Raw genomic sequence first — 10126 nt, forward strand, 5'->3', positions numbered from 1 at the left:
AGACAATACATAGTTTGGGCAGGGGAGGGGTTTGAGGAAAACTGGGAGTGAGTGCTAAAGGGTTTAGGGATTCTATTTGAGGTAATGAAAATGCTATAATATAGATCATGGTGATGGTCACATAAGTTTGAGAATATACAAAAGCCCATGGTATTGCATACTTCAAAATGGTGAATTTTATGATATGTGAATTATACCTCAATTTTTAAAATGTAAGAATGTAAAAACAGGCATTTATGTGAGAAAGAGCATCTTTTGGCATCTTTTTGAATGAAAGGGTGATATCATCTTATTTTTATACTTAGATTGGTCCACATCTTCCAATAGTAGAAGAAAATTTTTGGTTGCAAGAGGATAGTATTTCAATTACATACATGTTTTTTTGCTTGTCATTAGACGACTATAAGAGTAGATAAAGGAAGATTTTGGCCTAGACAGATTCCAGTGTGAGGAAACACCAAGTCATCTATGTCTCTGTGCCAGATCCTTAGCACATACAGTCTCTGGGGACTCACTGTAAACTGTGAGGTTGGCTAATCAAAGGTGTCCAGTGGAAGCAAATCTGGAATTTAAAGGCATACATGCTACAAAGTGACTTAATGAGAAAATTTCCTTAATTTCTTAAAGCTGCAAAAGAGAGTCTGATTCAGTGGACAAAAGAAATTCTAAACACAACTTTTAATAAGCAACAAATAAATCTCAGTATTTCCTGTCATGGATAAGGTATACAAGACAAAAGGCTGATACTTATTTCCATACGGTTTGGGGAAGTTCAGGACTGTTTTAAAACAAAGTACACAAAGCAAATATAGTCTAATCTAGAACCCTCAGCATGATATCTGAGTAATTTTAAAAGCTTAAATAGCATTTTTGACATTGTTGAATGTGTTGAAGAATTCAACTTAAGTAATTGAGGAAATCTCCAGAAATCATGTTGAATGTTCTATAAATTTCAGGTCATCTCTGCTTAAAAAATGAAACGATTATATATCTTACTAGTTCACATTTGGATTAGTGCCTGTCTGTGAATTTTATCGATTGTGTTGATGGAATTAAAGATAGTCCACATTTTATCTGTTCTTCCCAGTCGATATAGCCTCAGGCACCATGGAAATCAAGAGGGATAAACACCAGAGAGATCCCATCATCAATCTGGGCCAGTCTGTACCATTAGCTTTCCCTCATGAGGGACAGAGCAATCTGCAGAAATTCCTGAATGGGGAGCCAGTTATTCTTGGGGTAAGTTTGATCATTCAGGTGATAAACAGGGAGGGAGTGTGGCAGGAAAGTTGCAGTAAAGACATATCGCCCAAATGGGTCAAACCAGAGGAGAATGTAAAGGTAGTCATAGGGATTCCTACATTGGGAGAAAAAACGGGCCTTTAATCAAGAGATCCCATGTACAAATAGCCAAATCTGCACAATGTCCCGGGATTTGGAAACAACTGGATGAAAATATAGGTGTTGATCCTCATGGAATTCCCCAAATCATAGAAGTCCTGAGCAATTATATCCCCCAATATTTGATGAAATAATTTTTCAAAGCAGAACACTTTTTCCTCTTTTCTCAGAGGCAATTCTTCTTTCTCCAGGCGGCTCAAATCATGATTGGCCTAATGAATATTTTCTTGTGGATTATGTTAAAGGTTCTCTTCTTATTAAATGCTTATTCTTCCAGAATGAAAGAGAACCTTGAATTTTCCTACAACTTTTTCCTATTGGGACCAATCTTGGTAAGTTAATTGACAGATTTTTGTTATCTCAATTATTTGGAATTTGCAAAAGCCTCTTAACCTCTCAGGGATTAGCATTTTATCTAAACCTGGGTTTCTACTAGGGGAGAAGGAAATGAGAGCCACTTATTGTCTGATAAAATCCTTATAAGAGAAAATTCATTCTTTTTTAAAATTTTATTTTATTCTCCCCCCTTGTTTGCGCTTGCTGTCTGCTCTCTGTGTCCACTTGCTGTGTGTTCTTTTGTGCCTCCTTGTCTTTTCATCTTCTCTTTAGAAGGCACTGTGAACTGATTCTGGGACCTCCAGTGTGGAAGAGAGACTCTCAATTGCTTGAGCCACCTCATCTCCCTACCTGCTGCATCTCTCACTGTCTCTGCTTTGCGTCTCCCTTTGTTGGGTCAGCGGGCCATGCCAGCTCTCTGTGGCCCAAGCCAGCTTGCTTTCACCAGGAGGTCTTGGGAATCAAATCAGGGCCTCCCAAATGGTAGACAGGAGCCCAATCACTTGAGAAACATCCACTTCCCAGAAAATTCATTCTTAAATCAACTCATTTAATTTTGTCTTTGTACAGTTTATCACATCTGGCACTCTGTCCGTTTTGTCTGCAAGGAAAATGACAAAGAATATGGTGAGTTTTTCCTGGAGCTGCAATAAAATGAACCAAATCAAACCAAATGAGGCATATAATTCATCAGTTCAGGGTCTAAAAGAACAAGTCCTACCAAGGGCTCACCATCCTATGAGATGAGATCTGGAAATGATATTTAATACATTTCACAGGAGATATTGTCATCTGTGTTCTGGCTCACCTGGAGAATTCTTCAATGTTAACTGTACATACGCACATACATGCATTAGTCAGGACCATCAATGTGAGGAAAGTGCTGTTTTCTGATTTTCTTTCAGATCCAAGGCAGCCTGGTTACGAACACAATGAGTGCCATGATCTCAGTTCTATCCATTGTACTTGTGGCTTTCAGTGAGCCTCTTTTCATAAGAGGTATGCAGGAGGACTTAAATCGTTCTGAAAGTTCTTATTCCTTCTCATATTTAGTCAATTCTCTCTTAGCGGTAAGTACTTCCAGATCCAATGGTGAGTAATTTCTTAATGTTTTTAAGATTCTAGAAGAGGTTAGGATTGAACATTTACTGGATAAGGGCATCAGAACCTTTGCCAAGGGTGGAGTAAATTGCTCTATCCTTAATATATTGGTGGCATTTGGAATTGCGAGTATCAGGAAAATCTGAATGAAAACTTTATGAAGTATAAGAACCAGTTATGGGAAAAAAATATATTGAATAATGTTGGAATTTGACTTTTCTGCCAAGTAAGGTAAAAAGGCTATGATTGGGTCACCATTCATGGTGATAGTAGCAAAATATTATGAGCATGATCAGCAGCACTAAAATATATATCAGAATGTGAATAAAGAGGAAATGTTAGACAGTACATAGGGTATTAGAATGAAATTTTTTTAAATCCACAAAACTACAAAAACAATGAACCCTAAGTTAAATTATGGACTATATTCAATAGTACAATTATAAAAATGTCCTTTTATCAATTGTAACAATGTTCCAAACAATGCAAGTTGTTAATAATAGGGTCATATATGGGAATTCTGTATATGATGTGTGTTTGTTCTGTAAACACACAACTTCTCTAAAAGTGAAAAAAATGTTAAAGGTTTTGATTAAAGAAGAGAAGTATAGGTGTACTCACCCATTCAGAGTTATGGGTGGAAGGCCAGATTAGTATCTTTTTGAGAGTCTCCATTTGAAACTGAACCGATGCTGAGATCCTGATCATGTTTTTAACAGATTCTGTGAAATAAAGGGATTCTTAAAAATATTCTGAATATAAGAATCCTTGATATAGGAAGGTTGGCTGACCTGCACCTTTCTTTAGGGTTTTGACACCAAAATATATATTGATATTAGAAGTTTATTAAATGAATGTGAAAATAATAGATGAATGCACCTGTGAGGTAAGAAGTTGTATATCATAATTGTTAAGAATGTGAAAATGTATGCAAATGTGACCTTTTATAGTAAATTGTGGAAAAGGACTGGGGGAAAGAGGTTTTTGAGCTTTGGGGCACATCAATCAGTTACAATGAAAACATCAAGAACCTGTGGCAAGAAAACATCCTTGAGCTAATGACAAGCCCATTATACATCTTTGCCTAAGTGCACTACCTGGTCAATACAATATGATTTTATTGCAGGGGATTGTGGCTGTGATCCTCATCCTCTTCCTGCTTGAACTCATCATCTCTGTGTCTTTGTCTGCTTTTGGTTGCAGAACTATCTGCTGTGATCACCAACCAGTGAGTGTCTTTGGCTAAGGGGGCAGAGAATGCATCTTGAGATATTCTTTGAGTTTCATTCAACCTCTGTCCATTGTAGTTAACAATACAAAGCATCTAACACTTTAAGTTCATATTTGAAATTATGCATCTATCTAAGGAATCCACCAATTTCATTTTTGCCTCTAGAGGTATTGAGTAGTAGAGAGGATTTGGTGATCACAGTCTTGAAGACCAGGATGTGAGACTCTTCTGAGAAGGAAGATTTATTAATAGCTGTCTGGGCACAATGGACTTATGTAAAAAACTGAGCCCTGGGTTTTTAGGTTGTTTTTATACAAGAGACACATGGGGTGGGGCCAGGAGAGGATTTTGGCACAAAAATGTGAGGGGGTTTTCTTCGTTAGATCAGGTTTCAGTTTCTTAGGGCCTAGGGGCTTTTAGGACACAAGGTAAGTTTGAATACACATACCGCCCACATCTTTCCTGAATAGGCACAGAGCCTATAGAGCCTATATCAATTAATTGGCTTTGAGAAAACTATGCAAGCTTGAAGCTTGAATACACTCACAATCTATATCATCCCCCCCCCCCTTTGATGCCTGCTTAACTTTGTTAAGCTTCGTCATCACTATTGTTAGAGTCCTCCTGGATTGACTGGTATGTGTATAGAACCATAGGATGAGTGGCTGTTTGTGTTTTTTACTGTACTATTTACCAAAGCATGTATCCTAGCTATTAAGGAGAAGAAGCAGGGAAGTATGATGAGAGTATGGGAGGAGTTTTAGCTGTTCACCGTTTTGACTGCTTGAACTAGGTTTTAGACAGGAGTTTGGGGTGGGGGTGCGTGTTGATATAGGATCAGAAACAGAGAAAAAGTGGTAAGCTATTAGGAGATTTGGGGGAATGGGAAAGTGAATGCTTCTGTTTTCATTTCCTGATTTTTCTGCAGGTGGTAGTTTACTTACCATCCAATGACCATGGGCTGCCAAGATCCATTCCTGATGATGACTATGAGGCAGTGTTTTACCAATCCACTTAATATGCTAGAAATTCTTCATAATGAGTTGTTTCTGCACTTATTTTTCATATGTATGTCCTTAAAAGCATATCTATATTCAGATTATAAGCAAAGCCTTTAATTACTTCAGCATAATAAGGTTCATTCAGTATTTCATTGATGTTGATTTGCATGTCTACTGCCAAGGAAACATCTACTGCCAAGGAAACGTCTACTGCCAAAGAAACATCAAAACTCACGAGATTATTGACTTTAGTATGTTAAAAGAAAATATGTAATTTATTTGCCCCAGAACTGTCATAATGTCACAGACCTTTTAGCCTGTTAAAGGAGGCCTGTCAGGAAATCTGTGGGTGAATAAGGACTCACTGCTTTTGATAATTTAAACCAAGGGCACCAGACTTCATACTTCTAGGGGAGAGCTATGCTTTAGACTTTAACCTGAATATCTAAAGCAGGGGTTCTTAACCTTATTTGTTCCACGGACTCCTTTGTCAGTCATGTTTTTTGTTTGTTTGTTTCAATTCAAGCTCACAGATCCCTTGTTAAGAACCTTGGCCTAAAGTATAGACATGAAGTACTGCTGTGGGCAGACCTGTCATGTAGTATGGAATGTTGTTTGTGACACTTTACCTATAACATATACATATCCATGCAATATGAAATTATTTTTTAAAATCTTTTTTTTTGTCCTGCAGTAGACGGAGAATAATGGCTTTCCTTTCCCTTTCCCTTTTAGTAATTGAAAAGGTTTTATGTGACATCATAAAAACTGCCAAGCTTTCTTTTAAAGCCAGAATTCTATTTAACTGTTCCCAAGAATGAAGTGTGACAGATGTTGAAATTATAAAAATGTCCACATTTTCTGCACCTGAGCAAATGTTTAGCCATGACTCATCCTCTGGCTGGCTCCTACATTCCTTTTCTAATGGATTCCAAGACTCCCTGAAGCAGACAGCATACAGGCAGTGAAACACAGAAACACCCATCACCACAGCTCACACTTCCTAAAACATTGTGTACATTGTTATTTTGCAACTTTTTTAAAAAAATACACATCACCACTCTTCTATGAAACATCTAAGCATATTTAAAGAAGGCAATAGCATTCATCTCTCCATCAGTCCTCTCGTACTATTTTCCGTTGTGTTATGCAATACCGATCCATTCTGTCTGACCCTGACAATTATTGTCACAATTTGGTAATGTTTTACTCAGCTATGAAAGATTAGTTGTCACCTACTCCTTCTTGCACACTAGGCTAGAGTCCTTGTATGAGATGGAATAGTAAGAAAGAAAAATAGTAACTTCTTCCAGAGAGTGCTTATGAAAGTAAGCTTTATTACTGCCCAAATAATATTTCCTCAGACAAACCACATTTTACAAAAGAGTAATGGAAACTATGTTCTGTTCCACAAATATAAAAGTTTGATATTAACTGCCAGAACCTGTGCTAGAACATGAGGCAAAATAAAATATAGTCAAAAAATCTATCTGTAGGGATGAATAAACAAAGGAACTTAATAATCAAAGAGAATTTATCACACATTTTTTAAACAGAGAAGAATATATATGCTAGTAGTCTTGTAGAATGAGAATGCTCAGTCAAAAGAAATATTACAGAAGTTTCTTACTAGATAGAGAACTATGGAGTTAAATAAATATAAAGAAGACTAATATTTCAAGGCCCTAGAAATAATTCAAGACCCTAAAATGACAAAGAAAAGGCATTTTATCTAAAAGCATAAACACTTCTAAATCCTTAATTTTTATATTTCTAATGGAGTCTTTCCCAATACCAAATTGTGATACATATACAATTTTCTTCCTTTCTGTGGATTGACCTCACTTCTGACCTCCTCCTCAAAAATCTCTTCTGAACACCATGGAAGCATGCTGAGTTTGTCTGCTATAACCTTGAGCAAATCCTGCGCAGAGCACATTTTGCTTTGAGGAAAGAGCACATACCAAGATATTTTCCAAATAGTTGCATGTCAGTCCCTGACACTTAGCTAGCTTTGTTCCTCAAACATGTATAGTATGTAGAGCAGTTGCCATAGACTCAGACATACTTGAGTGAACTTCTTGTTGTCTTGCAGTCCATCATGAGGTAGCTGCAGTTCTCTGGATGTAAGTTCCACTTACGTTAGTGTTTAGTGCCCCTCTCTTTGGAATCTCAACCAGCCCCATTGTAGGGTGGTTTGGGCAGTCCCAGTTGGGGTATCCCCTAGTCTTTCATGGTGAGTCCTACTGCTGGTTCAATGAGACACAACACTAACTTCTATGGACCCTTCCTGAAGGATTCTTCATTATATTTTGTTTCCCCAAGGGATTCCTTCCTTACATATGCCCTGTTCCCTTTTCTAAATTGCAGCGGTTAATCCAAGATATTTTCTTGGCATGCACTGGTAATAAAGGATGATCAATCCCAAGTACAAAATTCTGATTTTAAACTCTTGTTCTAGTTTGGAGTTCCTTGAAGAAAAATGACAGTAAACATCATGCTCAGTTGTCCTGAAGAAAGCTGAACAGATAATTGCCTAAAACTGAGTAAATTGTCTTATCCAAACTGTGATGTTTCTTTTTATAAAGAAAATTTTCTCTATTAATTGACTTCCTACTCTTGGCTCATTAATACAAACAATTACATTGATATAATTTACTCCTCATTCTTCTCATCATTAAAATTGTGGCTTTTTCTCTAAAGGGTAGTGATGCGTGAAATATGTGAGAAAATACAGCAAAATATTGAATGAAAATTAATCAAATTATCGAGTAAAAATATGGGAGTTGCATGTACTCATTGTAAATTTTACAACTTTCTTCTCCCCAATATAGTGTGTTGAGGCATTTAAAAAGTCACTGTATATTAAAAATAATGAACTTTGCATAATATTTTCTCTAATCACAATAAAATAAATGCTTATTTTTTACATATTTTATATATTTAATCAATATTAAGGATCTAATCTTCAGTCTTGAAAAACTAAAGCAAGAGTAGAAAATTAAAACAAAAACAAGTGAAAGAAGAAAATAATAAACTAACTGTGAAAATAAACCATAAAAATAAGCAAACAATAGAGAAAATCCAAGAAAAAAGTTGGTACCTTCCATGTTTGAGAAAATTGATAGTAAAGATCAAGAAACGAAGAAATATGGAATCAACACATACACCGAAATGAGGATTAAAGGAGAAAATATCACTGAAAGAGCTACATGACTCAAAATAAAAGTAAGAAAATATATTGAGTAATTTTATGAAAAGAAATTTGACACTTTAGAAATGATTTGATCAATAACTGTAACTACACACATCACAACTGATTAAAAATAGAAATTAAAAATAGAAAATCTCTCATGGTGAGAAATTGATTTCATAATTAAAATACTTGTCACACAGAGAAGTTCAGGCATAGATGGCTTCACTGGTACTTCTACTAAGCACTTAAGGAAGAAAGAGAACTAATATAAACTTATACTTTCAAAAAATAGAAGAGATAGAAAAATTTTATAGCTCATTATACAAGGCCCTTAATATTCTGGTATCCCCCCAAAATCAGCTTAAGAAATTATAAGAAAATAAAAATGCAGATATTATTCAATATAAATGTAGACAAATCTATCAATAGCAATAATAATAAATTGAATCTAGCAACACATAAAAGGAATGGTCCATCAAAACCAAACTGAGTCTTTCCCAGGGGTTCAAGGTTACTTTACATATGAAAATCAACCAGTACACTATAAATGAAGATGAAAAATCATATGGTCATGACAGTAGAGGAAGAGAAAACCGTTAACAATATTCATAATCTGTTCATAATAAAAACTTTCAGAGAGAATTGTGGGAAGATAGCAGAGCAGGAAGTGCCAGGATACATTTTTTTCCAGCAGAACAACTATTAAACAGGCATGAACTGTCTGAAATAACTAGTTTGAAACTCTTAATGCCATTAGAACACTGTATAGCATCCAGGGAAGAGTGAGGAAAAGGTTGTTAAAACATGGAAAAGACCAGTAAATTGATCATTCTGTGCATCAGTAACTAAAGTCAACCCACCACTCTTGTGGCTGACTGCTATGGGGTTCAGATCCTGGACAGCTCACTGGTGACAGAAAAGGGAAGTAAATATCCTCATCCCCAAGCCCAGATGTGGACATGACTGATCATCAATCACGACTTTCGATAAACACTTTCAGACCAGTGGGGGTCCCACCCCAAGATAGCCATTGTTTCAACCCAGCCAAGAAAATATGACAGTGGAAGAGACTTAAATAAAGATGATACACTCACTCAGAGTTGTGGGGAACAGTTAGTTGATGGGCTGCAATTGTAGGTCAGGTCAAGAAAGCCCAGTCTGGCGGCGGACTTGGCCCAGTGGTTAGGGCATCCGTCTACCACATGGGAGGTCTGCAGTTCAAACCCCGGGCCTCCTTGACCCTTGTGGAGCTGGCCCATACACAGTGCTGATGCCTGCAAGGAGTGCCCTGCCATGCAGGGGTGCCCCCCGCGTAGGGGAGCCCCACGTGCAAGGAGTGCACCCTGTAAGGAGAGCTGCCCAGTGCGAAAGGAAGTGCAGCCTGCCCAGGAATGGTGCTGCACACGCGGAGAATTGACACAACAAGATGACACAACAAAAAGAAATACAGATTCCCGTGCCACTGACAACAACAGAAGTGGACAAAGAAGATGCAGCAAATAGACACAGAGGGCAGACAACGGGGGGGGGGGGGGGGGAGCGGGGGGGGCGGGGGAGAGAGAAATAAATAAATCTTAAAAAAAAAAAAAAGAAAGAAAGAAAGCTCAGCTTTAGGGAGCCATGGAAGAAGTTCTTGGCACCCTTTCTGATCCACTCCCCAGGGAACTCTGGAGTCCCTGTGTGTTCCTTTGGAGTTCCCTGGCCCTGTATTGGCTGGGAAAGATTTACTATACTCCCCAATGCCCAGCTCCCAGATTTGCTCATAAAATGACAGCAGCTTAAGACAATGAAAGGAGTATAAGATATTATAGAGGTGGACGGTCTGGAGTTTGCCTACTTTAAACACCCAGGAGAGGGAAA

At 37.4% G+C, this 10126-nt stretch overlaps 1 protein-coding gene across 1 annotated transcript; it reads left to right on the forward strand.

The window, feature by feature from the left end:
- The first annotated feature begins 1577 nt into the window (after nt 1-1577).
- On the forward strand, nt 1578-7772 carry LOC111760407 (membrane-spanning 4-domains subfamily A member 4A-like). Its single transcript, XM_058306190.2, has 5 exons — nt 1578-1733; nt 2308-2364; nt 2643-2807; nt 3965-4066; nt 4998-7772. The coding sequence occupies exons 1-5, from the start codon at nt 1605-1607 to the stop codon at nt 5085-5087; spliced, it is 543 nt and encodes a 180-aa protein (XP_058162173.2). The 5' UTR covers nt 1578-1604; the 3' UTR covers nt 5088-7772.
- Nucleotides 7773-10126: the final 2354 nt, after the last annotated feature.

Source organism: Dasypus novemcinctus, chromosome 10 (genome assembly GCF_030445035.2).
Source record: "Dasypus novemcinctus isolate mDasNov1 chromosome 10, mDasNov1.1.hap2, whole genome shotgun sequence".
NCBI lineage: Eukaryota > Metazoa > Chordata > Mammalia > Cingulata > Dasypodidae > Dasypus > Dasypus novemcinctus.